Source organism: Danaus plexippus, chromosome 4 (assembly GCF_018135715.1).
Source record: "Danaus plexippus chromosome 4, MEX_DaPlex, whole genome shotgun sequence".
In the NCBI taxonomy this organism is placed as follows: domain Eukaryota; kingdom Metazoa; phylum Arthropoda; class Insecta; order Lepidoptera; family Nymphalidae; genus Danaus; species Danaus plexippus.
In genome coordinates, this window is record NC_083538.1 from 3,977,819 (window position 1) to 3,997,822 (window position 20,004).

General features: G+C 34.3%; 3 protein-coding genes across 5 annotated transcripts; 2 read left to right on the forward strand and 1 right to left on the reverse strand.

The window, feature by feature from the left end:
• Positions 1 to 31: 31 nt before the first annotated feature.
• On the reverse strand, positions 32 to 11,847 carry LOC116768384 (condensin-2 complex subunit D3-like). 2 transcript variants are annotated; one of them, XM_061526368.1, is made up of 22 exons: positions 11,076 to 11,847; positions 10,694 to 10,854; positions 10,479 to 10,598; positions 9,911 to 10,054; positions 9,692 to 9,776; positions 9,517 to 9,626; positions 8,785 to 8,973; positions 7,934 to 8,089; positions 7,473 to 7,625; positions 7,164 to 7,345; positions 6,583 to 6,739; positions 6,374 to 6,503; positions 6,214 to 6,294; positions 5,690 to 5,824; positions 5,316 to 5,484; positions 4,851 to 5,000; positions 4,445 to 4,581; positions 3,614 to 3,844; positions 3,132 to 3,205; positions 2,966 to 2,986; positions 906 to 1,043; positions 32 to 546 (listed from the first exon to the last, which is right to left on the reverse strand). In XM_061526368.1, the coding sequence occupies exons 1-22, from the start codon at positions 11,731 to 11,733 to the stop codon at positions 346 to 348; spliced, it is 3,582 nt and encodes a 1,193-aa protein (XP_061382352.1). In that variant the 5' UTR covers positions 11,734 to 11,847; the 3' UTR covers positions 32 to 345. The 2 variants fall into 2 exon arrangements, with proteins under 2 accessions (XP_061382352.1, XP_061382360.1); XM_061526376.1 differs by lacking the exon at positions 2,966 to 2,986.
• Positions 11,848 to 12,125: 278 nt separating this feature from the next.
• LOC116768713 (transmembrane protein 177) lies at positions 12,126 to 13,565 on the forward strand. Its single transcript, XM_032659509.2, has 4 exons — positions 12,126 to 12,395; positions 12,472 to 12,608; positions 12,700 to 12,791; positions 12,876 to 13,565. Exons 1-4 carry the CDS (start codon positions 12,238 to 12,240, stop codon positions 13,473 to 13,475), a joined length of 987 nt encoding a protein of 328 aa, XP_032515400.2. The 5' UTR covers positions 12,126 to 12,237; the 3' UTR covers positions 13,476 to 13,565.
• Positions 13,566 to 14,906: 1,341 nt separating this feature from the next.
• Positions 14,907 to 19,370, forward strand: LOC116768484 (tetraspanin-13). 2 transcript variants are annotated; one of them, XM_061525492.1, is made up of 7 exons: positions 14,907 to 15,295; positions 15,371 to 15,538; positions 15,832 to 15,930; positions 16,423 to 16,548; positions 16,687 to 16,818; positions 17,162 to 17,244; positions 17,927 to 19,370. In XM_061525492.1, exons 1-6 carry the CDS (start codon positions 15,236 to 15,238, stop codon positions 17,234 to 17,236), a joined length of 660 nt encoding a protein of 219 aa, XP_061381476.1. In that variant the 5' UTR covers positions 14,907 to 15,235; the 3' UTR covers positions 17,237 to 17,244; positions 17,927 to 19,370. The 2 variants fall into 2 exon arrangements, with proteins under 2 accessions (XP_061381476.1, XP_061381471.1); XM_061525487.1 differs by lacking the exon at positions 17,162 to 17,244 and having other exon boundaries at positions 14,924 to 15,295.
• Positions 19,371 to 20,004: the final 634 nt, after the last annotated feature.

A 20,004-nucleotide genomic window follows, 5' to 3' on the forward strand; every position in this document is an offset into this window, starting at 1 on the left:
AATGTCCTAAATGGAGTAAAATTAAAACAAATTGTCTGTTTTTTTCTCTTTAATATTTTATATTGTTTTGCCAAAATGTTACCAGAAATGTAAGAGCCATATATTTATTTTTAAATATGAGATAATACTACAAAGTCTATGTTACTGTGACACCAATGTCTTATAGGTTGTGGAGTATTGTATTGATAGTTTTAGAATGACAAAATAATGTTATTAAAAAGAAAAATAATAAAAGGACATTCTAAATGCCTTAAAAACCATAACAGAACAATATATATATATTTAACATTCTCAGTCATTAACAGATTTTAATTCTCCGTTCATAAATCAAGATATGCTTTGTAACTATATCCTGAGCGCTCTCTTCCTGTGCGAATTTGTCTGTTGTCTGTGAGGCCGCTTCCTGGCTCGCGGCGTGTCCGGGTCTGGAGGGGCGGATGTGGTGACCAGGTTCCTCTCGTTCCCGATGGGTTCCAGACCGATGGTCTCCTGGAACTGCTGCACGCGACGGATCAACTCCTCGTCGTTCACTATCAATTCTTCAATCTGAAGAAAAAAATATTTATATAAAATAACTCTGTCCTTATATTCTAATGTACCAAAACAAACAGTTCAATTATACCCATTTGGCCACCATAGTGGTCTTTTGTACAAGTGTTGCCAATATTCCTCAAAATTTTAAACCAAATTATTGAAAATCGTTTATCTCAATGGTATTTTTTACAATCATTTTTCATTATATTTTAGTGCTGTCATCTGTAATTTATCTCCATTTTATTTTATAATAAGAACACATTTGTACTTTTTAGTCATATATTAAATCCTAATTTTAAATTTAGAATACAAAAAAAAAACTTTCTTTTTGTGTAGAATAAATATGTAACCTTTTTGTTTACTATTATTACCTCAAGCCTGTAGTCATTGAGCAGGTCAGTGGCGATCCTCACGAGGTAGGCGGCCAGCTGACCACCGCGCGGCCTCAGGTGGCTGTACAGTCTCAGTACGGCCGGTACTAACACCTCCGCTACCGTGCGCTTCATTTTCTAAACATATTTGAAACTCTCTTAGTCTCATGTTCTGTCCGTGTCACTATACTAATCGTCTAATCTACACATCTATATATGTAATTAATATATATTATAAACATCAATAAAGCCAAATTTAATATGGGGTTTTCCAATAGGGACGCTTGAACTTTGACAGCTGATTGCGGCCATGTTGTTTGAGTGACAGCTGTCAAATGCAGTGTGTTATATTCATTCCGTCCTCCCAAACCACCATGGCAGGTTACAGTGTCGAGCAGCACGTGCAAATCATAAAATTGTTTTATGAAAATGCGTCTTCAGTTCGAGCAACGTTCCGCGCACTTCGCCCGTTTTACGGTCGCGATGATCGTCCTGCCGAGTCGACTATCCGTCGATTGGTGGACAAATTCGAGTCAACCGGGTCAGTTAACAATCAGCCGGTTCCCGTGCGTCAACGTAACGCGAGATCTGCCGAGAATATCGCCGCTGTGCGCGACAGTGTCCTCGAAAACCCGCGGCAGTCAATTCCGCGTCGCGCACAGGAACTCGGCCTTTCGCAGACGACAACTTGGCGAATTTTGCGTTGTGACTTGAGCCTGCACCCGTACAAGATCCAGCTGACCCAAGAGCTCAAGGTTAATGACCATAGACAGCGCCGTGTGTTCGCTGACTGGGCATTAGAGCAGTTGGAAGTTGACGCCGATTTTGGCAAAAAAATCATCTTCAGCGACGAGGCGCATTTTTGGAATGGCTATGTCAACAAGCAAAATTGCCGTATTTGGGACGAGACCAATCCACACGAGGTTCACCAAGTGGCAATGCACCCGCAGAAAGTGACTGTTTGGTGCGGATTTTGGGCCGGAGGCGTGATTGGTCCGTATTTTTTCGAAAACGATAATGGTGTGGCCGTCACCGTCAATGGTGAGCGATACCGGTCGATGATAACCAACTTCTTTTGGCCTGAAATCGAGAATATGGATCTGGACAACATGTGGTTTCAACAGGACGGCGCTACGTGCCACACAGCACACGCTACGATGGAAGTTCTGCACGAGCAATTTCTGGACATGGTCATCTCGCGCGGAGGCGACGTGAACTGGCCACCGAGATCGTGCGATTTGACCCCGCTGGACTTTTTCTTGTGGGGCTTTCTTAAGTCGCAGGTCTATGCCAACAAGCCGCAAACCACCGATGCCCTCAAAGTCAACATACGCCACGCCATCGATCAAATACAGCCCGATTTGTGCGCCAGAGTCATCGAAAATTGGACCTTTCGTGTGCGCGCCACCAACCGAAGCCGTGGCGGTCATTTGAATGATGTCATATTCCATACATAATGGGGTCGATAGACCTTCCAAATAAAAAAAAAATTCGCAAATATCTTTCCTACATGTATTTTTTTTTGCATTTCAAAGATCAAGCGCCCTTAATGGAAAACCCTATATACAACTCAGTTATATATATATAATATACGTACGGAAGCGTTAACTAAGCGTAATTTTAGCGTCTACGTTATTGATATATATATTAAATATAATATAAATAGGACTATATATTAGGAATTATTAGAATTATATTAGTGAAGTATATCTTGGTATCTATTAATATTTTTGACACAGTGATTCATCATCATCATCAGCCTATTGATGCCCACTGTTGAGCAAAGGCCTCTGCTCACACACAGTGAATCAATCAATCAAACAAAGTGATTAATTTTGTTCAAAATGATATATAGTTCTATTTAAATTATTTAATGTACATTTATTTTAAATTTCATTACTATAAATTTTATAAAAATATCTAAATATTATTATTATAATCATATATTACAACAGATAGGTTTTAATATTAACATGCTGTTAATTAATGACCTATAAATAGTATAAAATTGAAAAATTAATCTAAGTATAGTATCGGTTAAGGATTATATATAAAGATACCTGCTCTCTCTCCGTTAAAATCTTGTGTTAATTAAAAAAAGATAAAAAGATTATTAAGTTTGTGAAAGAGGAAGAAATGTAACTCTTATGGGAGACTTTTAAATATAGCTAAGATTCCTATTTTTGATATTATTTTAATATTATCAAAAAAATTTTGTTAACTTACATGGGACACTATATTCGTCGTCACACGCTCCTGGAGATCGTCCAAGTCATTCTCGCCAGCCTTCTCTGGTTTTTCTGAATAATAAAAGAATGTATCGTAAACTAAATTAAGCTGTTACAAACAAGCTTCGGTAATGCTAGTAATTTATTTTAGTATTATAAAGACATCATTTGAATTATAGAAATTCCTGAGATTAATTCCTCGTTACGTAAAATGAGCTACAAAAGAATTGACACTCCGAGTGAGTGTTTTAGATATACTTGTTTCACATGAGGACAACATGTAAAAATTATATTTACTATAACTCTAAGGAATAACAAATAATTTCAAATTATTTTGTGGTTCTTGTCTCCTAGACCAATTTCCAATACAGTACTAAGTTCCAATTTTAAAACTCGGTGTTGCCAGCTGAATAGATAATTTGCTTAATGTACTTTCGTATTTATCGTGTTTGCTGCGATGTCGGTAGTGTTAGTACTGACTGGGTAGCTTCATCCGTGGTCCGCACAGTAGTGTGATGGTGTCGAGTAGTGTTGCGTTGAGCGCGGGCGGCAGCTCGTCGGCTCCTCCCGGCTGCCAGTCGTCACACACGTCCGCCGCGTGTTCCAGCACCTCTCGGGCCAGGCGACACTGGATATTCAGCTTCTGGACTAAGGACATCCGCTGCAGCATCACGTCGTAGATCAACTGACGGGCGTCGAATGATATAGTCTCTGGAAAGGCGACATACATTGAGTATACTAGTGTAATAGTCAATATAACTAAATACTCTCCACGTTCCGGTTACTTCGCAGCAACCGTGACCACGGTCATGCTTGTAGTTCAAAATTATTATAAACGCGTAGTAAATCCGAAAATTATTACTTTTATTTCAATAAATATTCGCGAAATTATTAGGACCCATTATTTTTATTACAGACGATTGGTTGTGAGAAAAAATAAGTTCAGTTTACTTGAAATGTACATTTTGATAAAGTAATAAGTTAAATATAAATCAAATGTGACGTAATTTAATTAAACGATTATTTAATTTACTTTTAATACAAAAAAAAAAACAAATTTAAAGTATCGTCAAGATCACTCTATCTGAAGAAACTGATTTGAAGATAAGGCTTAGTACGAACAGTCACTTAGTACTATTATATTAACTTAAATTGTCATGCAGAAAAACCGACCAACTAAAAGACGTCCCACTTCTTGTAACCTAAAATATAAATGGCCCAGGAATATCTAGAAAAACATGGCTATAGCGGAGATGTAACCGGAATAGGCGCTATGTATATTCTAATGATACAAATACATATATAAGCAACCTGTATCTTCTCTGTTGTAATGAAGCACACAGTCAACGAAGTGGTGGTAGATAGCGTCCACTGTGAGGCAGCAAGACACGTAGTACTCCGCGGGCTCGCGCACGTCGTGGTCCTCGTCCGCCAACAAGGCGCAGTAACTACACGGAATAAAGGATTCCTATATTCACAGAATTGTGCTATACAGCATTTTTTGTTAAGAATCAGCTAAATGAACAGTTTACGTAAAATATTGGTGATATAGGTAAAAACTATGCAAGGAGTTTTTACTATTATCGTTTCCAAAAAAAAAAAAACTTTTTAATTTAAATAGTCCTCTCGTGAAAGACCTACAATTGTGCTCAACGAAAAGCAAAATAAAATCTATATATCATTTATATAGAAAAATTTTCTCTTATTGTAAAATTACCGGTAATACAAGGGTGTCCGTAATCTTAAATAGCCCGCCAGGAATAATCTAGTCAGCGAGCGTGCGGCCGCGCGTCTAAGAGGGGGCGCCGCCTTGGACGACAGACATCCACACACACTCTCCAACAGGGACTCCACTATACAAGAGTATCTAAACATGTCATGTATAAACAACATTAGTATTATAAAGAAATACTTAATCTTTAATCAATCATACATAAGTACAGTTTAGAAGAAAACTTGTATTCAACAATCAATGTTACACTTACATCTATGTGTTAATTTCAAAAGCATATTAAATCAACTATAAAAAAAAAGATTAAGCGAAATGGTTACAGCAGAGACCGCTGCTGGAACATTTTACAAATACTCACAGCAGTACATGCGCAGGCGCAGGTCTGAACGAATCTCGCGTTTTTAGTTTATACATATACATATAGTATCATCTAAAATAGTAACTGTGTACCGTGTACAGATATCTGTAAGAGCGAGTAGTGCGTTTATAGAAGCCGCTTCGTTATCGTCCCGTAACAGCGCTGCCAGCGCCGGAGCGAGCGCTGAAGCTGCTTCACGTGACCTGAGACATAAACGACCAGCTCCCGCCGCGCACAACCCCAACTGCACCGGCCCCCATTCTATTTAGGAGATTAACGTGGCATTACTTTAGAAATCATATCATTTACAACGCTTGAGAATTATAAATAAAACAAAAGGATTTTTTTTAATCCATAGATTTTTTTAAATTAAATCTACGCCTTTATTTCAGAGGGTAGATAAAAATGATTATTATGTTACGGATTGTAGATCAAAAGTCTTAAATCTTTATATCATGTTATTTACCCGGGGGCGGGTCTGTGAGGGCGGTGAGGAACAGTCGCAGTAGCCTGGGCGAAGGTGGGGCGGGCGCCACCAGGGACACGTCCGCGGCCCTCAGCCACTCGCGCACGTCATTCCCGGCCACAGCGCGCCGCTCCGCTACACGCGGGAAGTAAGGAAACAACCAATTAGTACTTGTTTCCTGTAGTGCCACTTCCGAATAAAGCAATATTGACATAAAAGTTTCGGTTGAAATGGAACGCAGACCATAAACTATGTATGCCGCTAGGTGTCTCTCTTGTCTATGATACTAACGGAAAAATCTTTCTCTGTTCAAATGTTCTGATTGTATCGCACGTGCTCATTAAAGGTTCAGTTCATTTCCAAATTATATATTTTTTTATTTCCTCTGCGAATTACTATACACAGTATTCCTATACTTTCATAAAAATTTTATACTATATTAATTTTTCATTATATATTTTCTACTGGAATCCTGTATAGGTAATGTAACATAAATGGCAACTGTTTAGATGATATTATTTTACCTATTTGCATAAGTTCGGTCGCCCATAGAAGATTCTCTGGATCTAATTGGGCTGCCAGAGACGCGCACGCTGTTCTACAACCTTTACAGAACAACAACGGTCAAGTTATACCTTGTAAGTTATTAAAAAAGAAAATATTCTTATAAAATAATCGTATCACCATCATCGCTAGCGGCCGCTAGTCTAGTCACCAGGTGTTCCCTGAGCGTTTTCCGGTCATCCTCCTTCAGACAGCGCGACCAGGCGGCCAGCAGTTCCAGCAGTAACAAAAGCAGTCGCGTGTCGTAACCCTTATCATATATATATATATATATAACATTATATAATCTTCGGAGCTATTCAACAGTCTGTAAGTGTCGTGTAACTCACGTCTTTCTCGGTTAGATGGTAATAATATTCGAGCAGGAATCCGACGTCCGAGTAGACCACGTGGCGCGCGACGCTCGTTAGCAACACCAGGCACTGCAGGTCCCGCTCCTCGTCCTTGACGTTCAGGTGCGTGCTTAATATATCGACTATACGATGACTGAAAACAACAATATATATCTTGTTATTTTATATATATATAGGCTATTATTATTATGACGCGATAGCTCAGTTGGCAAAGAGGTTGGACAGTGGCACTTCACAGGTTTAAGATTCAAGTCCTGTTTGTGTCGTTATTTCGTATATGTAAATAAATTTTAATTCTATTCAAATGTTTGTGAAAGATAACTACAAAAGTTATAAGATATGTAAAGAGGTCTATGACTTTCGCGAGTGTTCACTTAAATAAAACTAATATTTTCGGATTAATTTGAGTTATTTTATTATTTTAAACTACATACTGCCGACGTTTCGGTTACTTCGCGGCACCCGTGTCACGGGCAGACGAAATGAGAACATTTTTAAGAATAATTATAATTAAAATATTATCTAAATACGCCGACATCCAACAGGAAATAACTCACTTAATATAATTTGAGGATTTAACCAACAGAGTGCAAGCCTTTTGAAGGTGTCTCCGGAGGTTGTGTCTGGTGACGCCGCCCAGGAACAGCCAGGGCAGCGGGTCCTCGTCCGAGCTCGCGTCATACTTCTTGAAGCGCGCCATCAACAGCTGTTGGATCAGCGTCACCACTTGCTCTTGTATCTACAAATTAATTTTTATTTTAAAAATCACACTTCATACACTCACGTCTCGTGTTATTTTATATACACACCTGTAAAGTTTATTATTGTATTGTTAATTATATAATTAGTAAAATGTTAGAATAAACCTTAGTTTCAGGGTCGGACAGCTGGTGCATGGGACCGGTGAGGAAGGCGTCCAGCGAGGCCTCGCTCGGAGCCTTACCCACCATCTCGCCCAGGGCTGCTATAGCGGATGACCTCACCACAATACTGGCATCGCGGCATAAACCCACCAACATCTTGAGATTGTAAATTACTTTAGTGGTCATTCATCCTGTCAAGTTGTGTTTTGTCTTCGTATTACTGTACATACAGCACACACGAACACACGCACACACGCACACACGAACACACAACACACACTCACACACATCAAACATAACAAACACAGAAACCACAGAAATTAATCATACATTTCCGACATCTAAATAACTTTATAGTTAAAAATTTCATACATTCATTCATGAAACAATATAGCAGCACGTAACAAATCAACAGTTCCATAGATCAAGTCGCACTCAGGAGATATAATATATAAACTGCTAACCGCATATTCTTTGGTGAGTGTCCGTCCGTCGCCCGAGTTCGCTATCAGTCTGTGTATTAGACCGACGGCCGCCTTGCGGACTATGGCTCGCTCGTCACACACACACCGCGCGCCCACCGCCGCCAGCCGAGACACCTCGCCCTCCCCGCTCAGTTCCTGTTGGCCGTTACATCACGTGATATAAACTATTTATAATCTGTCAAGAATGTAGCCCACAATTATATGTACTGCTTATTTTTTAAATTAGAAATGCCATTGTCTGACCATTTCTTTGGTGAATAGAAATAGATCCTTGTCTTAGTGAAGGCTATGCTTGAATTCAAGACTTCTGAGTAAGTGGGGAAACACAGATGCAAGTTATTTATTTTTTCGTCTATTGTGCTCACGAGGAAATGTGTCGTTTCTACCGCACACAAGTAGGCCTATCGCAATGGATGGACGTCAAAAGATGGACTATATCAAAAGTATGGACTATATCAAAAGTATGGACTATATCAAAAGTAGGGACTTATCAAAAGCATATAAGTTCGTCAGATATTATTAAAAGGATAGAGAATTATATTATTCAATTCCCACGCAGACACTCCGCAGTGTATCCTATCAAACACCTAAAGGCTGGCTATCTACGTCTGTGCTGGGGTCTAGACTGATTTTTAGTTACGACCAATTTTTATGTAAGGAATCCGGTTTTATATAATGTAAATTTTACAAATAAAATATACCAGTAAGCTTAGTTATTGGCGATCAAATTTTTTTGTCTGTCCATCGCGCTTATATATTCTGCCAGATATTTCCATAAATTGCAAGTATAGTGACTATATCCTGTGTTTATACAAGTGGTAGTCAATGACCTGCACAGCCTCCCGTATCGCTGGTAGTTCCGAGTGCAAGCAGTCTGTGAGTATGACGAGGGCGCGGGTCCTTATGGTGCTGGAGGTGTCGTGGACGCGCTCGTACACAGCTCGCAGGACGTCGGAGTGGGAAATCACGTGGGAACGTTGCATCAGGAGATTCGATACTTCTTCATCTGTAATTTCGTCCTGCAAGTAAAATTTACCCATACATTACACAGCCGTCATAATGGTTTAGACCACCGGATCGGGAACGTCTACATCTGTGACCTTGTCCTGACAAAAATGTATATATGTATATATGTATATTTAATATTTCATACTAGGTACTAGAAGCCACTCGCTGGACTTGTGTATAATGTCAGTGAATACGTCTTAACTCGGAAAACCAAACCAAATATATATTTATTTTAATTAAGAAAAGTCAATTTTTTTCCTTCCATACATTACAGCAAGAAACTTGCCGTAATGTATATGTATAATTATATCGTTATGCCGATAATATAAATTTAAATTTAAAAAGAAATAGTTATGGTAACCGACTTGCAGCGCCATCTTTATTTTGTACCCCGTGACTTCAGACAATATAGTATACACGATTAATATATATATTGTATATAGATTATATTGTTGTATTGAATTTCATGAAAACCAACTCAGTAGTTTTTAGGTGTTACGCTAACAGACATCCCATACATTCATATTTATAATATTATTAGGAAAAAAGATTACATCGTCATTTGTAGGTAATTGTTCCTCAGTATTTTCTCCAATAGTCTCCGTGTCATTGGCTTGCGCTGGCATTTCATTTTCACTTGCTGTGGAGGGCTCGTTTGTGTTTCCTATAAAAATATTATCTCATGCATTTATTAACAGATGTTAAGATAAGTTAGCGTGAGTGACTCACCCGCTTGATCTGTATTACCAGACATTGATTCTGGATTTTCATTTGACGGTTCGGGATCATTACTTAGAAGCTTGGATAGTATTTCCTACAAAATAAATGTATTAATTAAACTGAAAGACAATTCTTGTGTTTTGCGCTTAACATTTACATGATAAAAACCAGTATTGTAATAAAAAAAAATGGTATTTTATTTAATTAATTTCATATGTGTATCCATACCAAAGCCACTTGTCGATGTGATATTTTTGATGTGCTAGATAATTTCAACAACCATGTGACCATTTTCTTGTATGATTTTGTTGGTAACAAGCTCATCAAGCCCACAACAAGTGACACACGAGCTGTGCGGACTTCCGCGCGCTCCTAAAATGAAAAATATCTTCAAGAAAATTCACAAACAATCTTATAATTACGTTCCAAGTATATATTTTGTCTAAATAGATCAAGCATATACATTATTTTTATAAATATTAGTCACAAAGAAAGATTAAAGTATTCAAGAGTACTATTACTTCTTCAAAAAGCTCTAAATGTACTAATTAATAAGTTTTAATTTACAATTATACTCTGCAATCAATAGTCAAAATAGTCAAAACTGGCACATCCGAAATGGTATTGAGTATCAGACAAAAAGTTACCCCTAAGATCATCAGTGCTTTGGTTCACCCAAGGTTGCAGTACAATCTTCACCAGGATAATAAACATCGATTCACTTAAGTTATAAATCAGATCATGTCAAAGAATGCAGTGCCATTTCCCAATTCTTTATTATCAAATTACCACTCACCAGACCGTCAAGTGTATAGCACAAATGCTGTAAAAGTATTGCATATCCATTTAAAGCGGCTTTACCATATTTCGTAAGCAGCAACCCTGAATATGTAACATAGGACGCTCGGACTACATTCTAAAAATGAAAAATATATATGTATATATATTGACTATTAATACATATACACAAATATTAAGGAATAGAAAAAATTGATGAGAAAATATACTTACATGTACACTACGGCTATCAACAGATGCGGAGATAAGTTTTGGTAAAAGACATTTGAAAAGCACTTGGATTGATAGTGGGTTCGGAGTTTGATTTGAGCCGCAGATGAGGATGTCTATCATTTCATATATTACCCTGGATACATTTGCCAATTCTATTTTATCTGCAGGAAAATAGTTTTTAATGAGTTTGAGAACAGCTCTACACATTCATGTTAGAAAATTATTGTTTTATAATGTGGCTTTTGTGATTTAAATTAGAAAATATCTATATGTTCTGAAAATGGAAAGCAAAAGTTTTAAATGAGTGTTTTGCATAAAAGTTATTTTTTTTTTAGAGAAACTTAAATATACAAATAATTATGAAGTGTTGATTAAATCTCACCAATATTCAGTTTATTAACAATTGCTCCGCCAGTGATATCAACCAAATTGCTCATAATATCTTCAAAATTCATATCACTCGGTTTTAATTGCAATGTCTCAATAATTGTTTTTAAATCTGTTACAAATTTTCCTAATTTCTTTATCAGATAATTAACTTCACAACTGAGTTCTCTGACATTAAAGTAGTTATCTTCATTTTCACACATTGTTTTTGGGAAGCTGAGACAAACGAGTGAATGTGCAAATAGTTGGGAATGATATATATGGTATACTTTATATCCTGGTATAAGCAGCAACTTGTAATAAACTCGGGCTGCAAGGATTGCGTTATTTCTATGCTCCTTAGTTAGCACATTTTTGGATCCATTATCGATGAAGTAAGCTAAAAGCGACAGTAAGCTTTGGTGCTTTATTTGGTGTGAAATAGCTGACCAAGATCTTTCCTCTCCATCATTCAGATTAGGGTCTAGCCAAGAATCACATGCTTTCATTGTATCTTGAAAAATTGTTTTAATATCTAAACTTTCAAGTACGCTTTCATATTCCTCCGGAAGGTCCCCGAATTCTAAAAATTCGGAATGGTAAACTGATTCCACCCAATCCGTACTTAAATTATCTAAACATAACTTATTTATCTCGTTTAAGATTTCTGCCATTTTGATACTGTTTTCTTTAACAATTTCAATAATATTAACTATATGTTTTTAACATTGAAATCACAACCGGTGCGATTGTTTGTTTACGATAATCACAATTTTCTTGACATTTGTCTACAAAAAGTCAACAACTATTTTTTTTTTTGGTTCAACAACTAAGTTACAAGGAAATAATTCTGTTAGTTAGTTACGTTTATCACATATTATCAAAGTATCAAATATTTGTATACTTAGTCGTGCAATTAGATACGAAGATGATATTTTTAACTTATAAATTTATTTTAATTAAATAATTTATTCTAAAAACAGATATCCAAATATTGGTCATTAAATTAATTTGCTTCATCTCTCGAAGCATGAACATTTCATGTATCAAATGTCATGTTAGTTGTCAAACTCAATTGTCTAATGTCAGTTCAGTATCGCAATAACTGATCACTTCGCAGAAGTGTAAAATTGGTTTGAATTATAGAATAAATCAGTCCTATTTATTTAAATAATATCATGGCCACGAGAAAACCTATTAGTTGGTTTCTAACCGATCAAGGGCGACGATTTTCTTTCGCTTTCATGACGGGTACCGGCCTCGCAATGACAGCCGCGAAATTTTCTCCACATACTTTTCTACTAGAAAAATACCAAGATATGGTGGCTTATTACCAGTATTTATTATTTTTTTATTTTGAACTATGTTAAACATTTATTAAATGTTGATGAAGATTTTCCTTTTCTTTGCAGGAATAGTCAACCCGTGGAGCTTCCAAAGGAACTTTCTCAAAAATGTGTAAAATGTATGGATCTCTTAAATTTGTCTGACACACACAGAAAGTTAATAAAGCCTTTCAGTGTCTTTGGCTATGACCTTTTCCATGCTGGTGAGTTTTAATTTACAAAAGAACAATTATATTTTGATATAATAAATAGCATATAAATATAACTTCACACTTCAAAATATTATAATTTTAGGTAGCACAAGCTCTAAATATGGTGTCCTCATTGGAATTCCTGTTAATTTTACTTATAAATCATTAGAAGATGTAGAAAAGCAAGATGTGCAGGTAAATTGATTAAACATACATATTATGTGAATCAAAAATAATAAACATAAATGGTAAATTTAATTTAATTATATCATATTTCAGGTCAATGGAAAACCTCTAGATTTAACAACAGAAGTAGGGAAAAAATTAGGAGAGGCCATAATTTTGCCAGAGAAAGTTAAGGATTTTGCAATATGCAGAGAGATACTAATGGCCCAAAACAGTAAAATAATATTCCAATCAACTTTTCCTTTTGTTAGCATCTTTTTAGTTTATAATATGGCCCAATATCTGAACAGAAGACTGAACTTATATGCAGCACATGCAAATGTAAGAGTTGTTTTGTATTCCCTACTAGGTCTCTTTGGACTAGGTACCTACTTTTTGTGTCAAGACATGTCGGAAGTCCATTATGAAACAGTAGCTGATAAGAAACTCACTGAATTGGGAGTGGATTTTATAGAGAGTGGTGTTATATTCTATGAAAAATTACTCCAAAGAAACCAGGCATTGAGGGAGTTAATGGGGAAGGAAGGTGAAAGAAAATATACTAAGCTTGGTAATGAAAATTATGGTATTCGCCAGCCACATTTGGCTCTGGTCCATAGGAAACAGTTTTTTGAAGAAAAATTGAAAGAACTTCAAGACTCGCGTCAAAATGAGAGTGAAGAATTCAGTGAGGGCATTCAAGAAACTATATAATTGTATGTTTGGAAACAAATTTGAACATTAAGTGTAGCCAGAGTTAATTACAGTGAAATTAAGGAAATACATATTTATCTTTATCACATACTCTGTGTTTCTATTTATTGGAGGAAATAATAGAATGATAGTTTATATACTCAATAGAGATGAAATGGATAGTGGTTTGGTTGGATATTAAACTGCGAAGTCGGAACTCCAGATATTTGGCTGTTTTGAAAATTTACTTAAAGAGATTGATCTTTTCTTAAAGATATCTTGAACTGACGACTTCTACATTTGGTGGTTAGTAAGTTACAATCAGAACCCAAAGTTGTCAAGTTTTTGCTAGAATTTATCTTTCAGCACCTGGCGGTGGCGTTTACAGCGAAAGGCTGATTTCGCCTGCTTCAAACAAATTCGTAAAACTTGGTATTCATTCACCACAATTTGCCACTTGTCAATTTTGAGTATTGAAAAAAAATAGACCATAACCTATTGTGGTTTTGCATTTAATTGAATTTGTGTCGTTTTAGATCTACTAACAAAGATCCTAATTGTGACTTCAGTCGAAGCTAGTAAATTTTATTGCATTCCTAAGTTAATACCGGATCGTGTCTCCTCCATTTTCCACAACGCTGGCAGAATATACTGTGCACGTTTTTGCACGGATGAAGACCCCTTTTGAAACAACCAACCAACCTATTGTGGTATGGTTTGCTTTACGTAAAACAATGAGCCACCTTTTATTTTACTATCCGGTATTCGGCCTAATGGTGAAGGCCGGATACCGGATAGTTACCGAATATTCGAACACCGAATATCCTTGTTTTTATAAACATACAACAAAATATTAAATTTAGTTTTAATTGTCAACACTAAAGCTAAATATATATGTACATCTATTGAAAAGGCTACTGTTACATGTACTAATTTTATTTTGTGTTAATTAGACTTGAAATTTGTAAATTTATTTAATTATATTATTAAAATGAAAAAAGTTATTAGGAGTAACTTAAACATATTTGTATAATGAAAACAGTCAGCGACATAAAAATCAAAATAAAGATCGTGGAGGCCAGAAATTTATGAATCACATTATCAAACTACATATTATATTGTGTCATGGTAGTATTTCAGTGTTATATGATAATTTGTTATTATTTCATTAAACATATATAAGAGATCACTAAGGAAGGCGGAAGGAATGTTACATGTCAAAAATTTTAAATAGCGCCAATTAGGAATAAAAGAAGCAAAGATGGAATGAAACAAATAAGAGAGAAGAATGAAATGTTATACTTAATAACAAAATATAAAGATTTAAACCGTCTATTTTATTAATTGAATATTTTTTTTTATAAAGTATGACTAACTGCTTATAAATCTATACTTATCAATTTTTACGAAAGCGTCGTTTATCCTTTATGGTACAGGTGAACACTTTTTTAATCTACATCATTATATTTGACAGCTGCCATTGTCATCACGAAGTCAATAAAAAATCTCAATGTAAAATCTTAATCATTGAGTTCACACTTGTATGTCGGAGATTCTAATGTTGTGTAAAGTCTAATTGATCCATTGTGTTGCTTGTTCATAAAGTGTTTATTGTGAAAGAAAAGTAAAAGCACTGAGCGTTTTTCCATGTTATAGTTATAACTCAATGTCTGTAGGAGCTAAAAAGAAGTGTTAAATACAAGTAATTTGACCTTTTCTTTGTCACAAAAGAGCCTTAAAATTCAAGAATATATCTTTTAGTTTAGTTATTCTTTTGTAAGATGTGTGGTGGATTTACGTGTTCCAAAAATGCCTTAATCGCCCTCAACATTCTCTATGTGGTAAGTAGAGGTTTTGTGTGGAGTTTTTAAAGTATTGCGTCTTTAAAGATGATTATTAATAATTATTTATTGTAGGCTGTGGCTTCAATTCTGATATCAGTGGCGGTGTATGGGCAAGCATCATCACTGGTTACCAATCTGCCTATTGTAGGAGGGATACTAGCATGTGGGGTTTTCCTCATATTGATATCTCTGTTGGGTCTAGCAGGAGCTATGAAACATCATCAAGTTATGCTTTTCTTTGTATCCTTTGACAAATTTTAAGACAAAACCATCTTATTTGCCCAATTTGTTTGCAAATTCATTAAGGTTTTATACTGTTGTTACAACATTATATATAAAAATATTACTTTGTGCTATAAATTGCTAGTTGCTAGATAAGGTATCTACGTAAAGGAGTGCAAACAAGGTATTAATGGAATATTTACGCAGGTTTATGTCTATAGTATCTTTATATTGTAATTCAATTATTATGACTATATTGTGATGCGTCTGTTTCTTAAAGTTACATTAAATTCCTTAATTCCATAGTACAGTACATGGTGATCCTATTTCTTCTGTTCTTGGTGCAGTTCTCTATTGCCTGTGCTTGTCTTGCCGTCAACTCAGACCAGCAAGAGATGTTAGCTCAACAGGTGATATAGTTATATATTCTTTTTTTTTAATTTATGATATAGGCTTCATTCGCTTTTAAAATATTTAATGTTTCTACTATCTGCCAACATTTTATTAATAACTTTATGTGGTATTTCTGTAATTATTAATCTCTATTACAATCTCCTACAAAAATGATGTTGCTTCACTTTTATTTTAAATCCATTCAGTACTTTTTATGTGAAAGTGTGTCAATGGATGTGCTGATTATTATCCCGACCATACATTCACTCTTTAAGTGTTGCCTCATTAAGAAAGATTTTACTCTATAAAAGGCTTTCTATTGTTCCATCATATACCTCTATAACCTTCTTTCTCATTCAATTTCATTGAAGACAATGGAGAAGAAGTACTAATAGAAAAGATATAAAATATATTTTTTCCACATTGAAACTAATTATAGATTTATATTTTTTTAATGTGGACAATTTTATAATTCATTGTATATAGCTACTTAGTCTTGTTTCGTTTAGGGTTGGAATCAAGTTGATATGGATGTCCGAGGTCAGGTTCAAGAAAGATTCCAGTGCTGCGGCTTCCAGAGCCGAGACTTCAAACCAAACACTACTAGCGACCATCCATCCTGTGTTCTCGCTGATGTTAGTACATTATTCTGTTCCTTGGTCAACATGAATTTGTTAAGTTACATGTTTTAAATTCAACTCTAAAAACCTTGTAAAAATTATTTGCTTGTATAAATATTTTTATGTACTTGAAACTAATGTTGTTGTTTTCAGCAATTGTGTTGTAACAGTCTGACAATAAGAGATGACTGCCAATGTCAGCCTTGTATGGAGAAGTTAAAAGAAACTATTGATTATGCGTTCAAGCTGTGCGGTGGTATCGGACTGTTCTTTAGCTTCACCGAGGTGAGTTTTCTTATCTCATGTACTTCAAAGTTGACATAACAACATTTGTTTAACAAACATAAATACAACAAACAAACTGGGATGGCTTATCAATTATGTTCATTAAATTTCTAGAAAAAATTATATCAAACTATTATTGATCAAATATTTCTTTCTGATTTCTCTTAAACGTGCTAATAATACTACCTGTGTAATAATATTTTCTTCAGTATGTATTTCTTGAATGAATAACAATATGATTGTAAATAATCTGTACTAATGGATATTACTATGTATTAGTTTGTAATTTTATAACCCGAATTTAATACTAACATGGTGCGGTGACTAACAAATTACCTTCCAGTTTCTGGGTGTGTGGTTGACAGTGAGATATCGTAATCAGAAGGATCCTCGGGCTAACCCAAGTGCATTTCTCTGAATGATAAGGTGGATTGGTGTATTGCTATGCATGCTTGCATGATTGCATGTTGTTTTTTACGATAAAGCACCCAATATATTGTAAATTGTTATTATATATTCGCAATCTAACATTAATTGGTGTACTTAATTTCAATCACGATATTTATTTGATCATTATAATTATACAATTACATTAGTTATAATTTTCAAAATAATTGTAGGAAATTTTATTTGTAACTAATCAAATTAAATTATACATATCACAGCTCATTAAAAATATTGTATATCAGTTCATATTTATTTATTTATGTCAACATTTATCGGTTTTGCGTCATATAGATAAGACGAGATCGTGACGCTTCGCTACTGATTTTGCACGCACTATTTTTGACGTTTTGCTTTTTTTTTATATATGTCTAAAATGCATGCAATTGGCATGTAGTATTGAATTTTGTTTAGCATTTTTATTATTGTTTTCTTGTTAATATCGTAATAAGCATGTCTAGAGAATAGTAGTCATATATTTTGATGTTTATGTCATGTTATATCTTCCATTCACCTCTTTTGGTAACGTCACATACAGTAATTTTTTTCAGCTTATTTGAAATAGAATATTTATGGATTTTTGGAGTTATTTTTTTCTAGCAGACTCCATAATGCGAATAAAAATTGAAATGTTAATAATTTATTTATTTCTGAACGTTTACAGCTTTTCGCAGTGTGGCTCGCCCGTCGTTACCGCAATCAACCGGACCCCAATTACAAGGAACCACATGCCGTATTCCCCAGAAAGAACTACTTGTATTAAAAACACGCTAGTTTCATTTTAGACTGTTTTCCTTGTAGGGCAATTTGTTAGAATTTAAATAATAGAAAGGTGATATATTAATTGATAGCTTTACACTACTTTCACTTTAGTTAACATTGTTTCCAAACTATGAATGACCTCGCCTGAATTCCATTCTTGATTCTTAGCTCGCGTTACGTGAAGGACGTATGTATTTTTTAGAAAGTAATGTGTTCCGAGATTCTAATTGTTAATTTTTATGCCAGCTCAATAAAGTCTGTTGTTCACTAGTCGGTACTAATCTTTAACAATCTAACCTTGTGAAATAGAATTTAACTTTTAGAACTAAAAAAATATCTTATTCAGCCTGTTATGAAATATCATGTATATTGAAAAAATATATGTTATACATATTATAATGTCCAATCTTCCGCTAATTATTGCTATAATCTTTTTTTATTTTTTATAAATATAACAGCCAGTGTTTGAAGGTGTATCGATGTTTTAAAGTTGATTAATACATAAAAATCTATTGGTTTGCTTAGAAAATTAAATGTCAACCATCAATTTGTAAATCCGTAAATAGGTAGTATATAATATTGGTATGACTGTATGTGTGTGTTGATGTAATTTGCTCACAGATTATATGAAAAATGTGAGTTCTCTTTAATATTAAAACTTTAGTGTAGTTTTACGCCCAAAAAGACATAAATATATTTTTTAAATAACTTTCTAAAAATTATAATATCATATTCTTCCATGTTCCAAATCAAATGCTGTTTTTGAGTTTCGTCTCGTTATTAATGTGGCTTTATGTCGAATACTACGTTTTATAAATTAATTAATTATAACAAGAAATAAATAAGGAAAGTTTAATGTTTTCATTCGAGCCTCTCAATCGGCGTCACGTTTTTTTTTAATGAGGCTTAAATTTTGTTTTTGACACATTTTATTGTATTGCTATCGTTTTATCAAATCTAGTTTAGATTTTAAAATTCAACAATTTTAATATCGTCGTATGGACCCCGCGTGTTCTTTATTTCTCAATATTAAGTTATACTAGTCAATAAAGTAATGAATTTATCTTTAATACTCCTATATTCTGCATATGATTGTATTTGATGTGTTTTAAGGTGTTGCCATTTTAAACTTTCATTATGTTTTAATATAAGTGAAATATTTTTTTAATTGGTCGCTTTTCGTTCGTACTATTTTTTGTATGCCGTAAATTAAGTAAAATTACATTCTATTAATTTTTTCGTATTTAATTTTCTGATCATACAATTTTAACGATGATTATTCAATACTTATTAGTATTCTCATATATCAGTGTAATTTCATGTTCGAATAAAGTGTGTTGAGCATTTATGAATGTTTTTATTTAATAAAATGAAACCTCTGCGACATTTCTTCCTTATAAGTCACATGTAGAGTATATATTATCCTAACTTTTAATAATCGAAACAAGTTTACAAAACTATTTTGTCAAAGAAGAAAAGGGGGAAATGCAAGAAAAATATATATTCAACATACGTGCACACACGCATTATACACATAAATATTTATAGCTATAGATATAGTTAGAAGTGTTTTGCAATTTCAATCATGAGTGAAATCTGTAATTAGCGAGCATACACAGTTAATCTCCGTTTGCTTGATTTGCACGCTCAAAACGATTGGATTGTGCAATTAAAGTCAAAGTTAAAAGTTTACATGTCAAATGTCATCTTATTTTTTTCTAATGCATTACAATGGCAATGGTTAAATGCAGACTTAAAATTTTTTTCATTTTCACCCAACATTGTAAAGAAAACCAATACTTTTTTTAAACATGTATACTTACATAACATATAAAATACTTTTTAAATAATCTAAGTAATAATTTGTTTTCATGCATTCAAATAATACCTCTATATTGATTACTATGTTTTATTATCATTACTTAAAAGTATTTTTATGAAAATACCGTAAGCGATATACTTGTCAATATAGAATATTGA

Excerpts from the sequence above, each read along its gene's own strand:
- LOC116768713 (XM_032659509.2), top strand. The coding sequence starts at position 12,238 with ATGGCCACGAGAAAACCTATTAGTTGGTTTCTAACCGATCAAGGGCGA. Across the intron at positions 12,396-12,471 it reads GATATGGTGGCTTATTACCA|GAATAGTCAACCCGTGGAGC; the intron begins GTATTTATTATT and ends TTTTCTTTGCAG. Across the intron at positions 12,609-12,699 it reads CTATGACCTTTTCCATGCTG|GTAGCACAAGCTCTAAATAT; the intron begins GTGAGTTTTAAT and ends TTATAATTTTAG.
- LOC116768384 (XM_061526368.1), bottom strand. The coding sequence starts at position 11,733 with ATGGCAGAAATCTTAAACGAGATAAATAAGTTATGTTTAGATAATTTA. Across the intron at positions 8,974-9,516 it reads AATTACCTACAAATGACGAT|GACGAAATTACAGATGAAGA; the intron begins GTAATCTTTTTT and ends TTTTACTTGCAG. Across the intron at positions 8,090-8,784 it reads CGATACGGGAGGCTGTGCAG|GAACTGAGCGGGGAGGGCGA; the intron begins GTCATTGACTAC and ends AACGGCCAACAG.
- LOC116768484 (XM_061525487.1), top strand. The coding sequence starts at position 15,236 with ATGTGTGGTGGATTTACGTGTTCCAAAAATGCCTTAATCGCCCTCAAC. Across the intron at positions 15,296-15,370 it reads CCCTCAACATTCTCTATGTG|GCTGTGGCTTCAATTCTGAT; the intron begins GTAAGTAGAGGT and ends TATTTATTGTAG. Across the intron at positions 16,819-17,926 it reads TGTTCTTTAGCTTCACCGAG|CTTTTCGCAGTGTGGCTCGC; the intron begins GTGAGTTTTCTT and ends GAACGTTTACAG.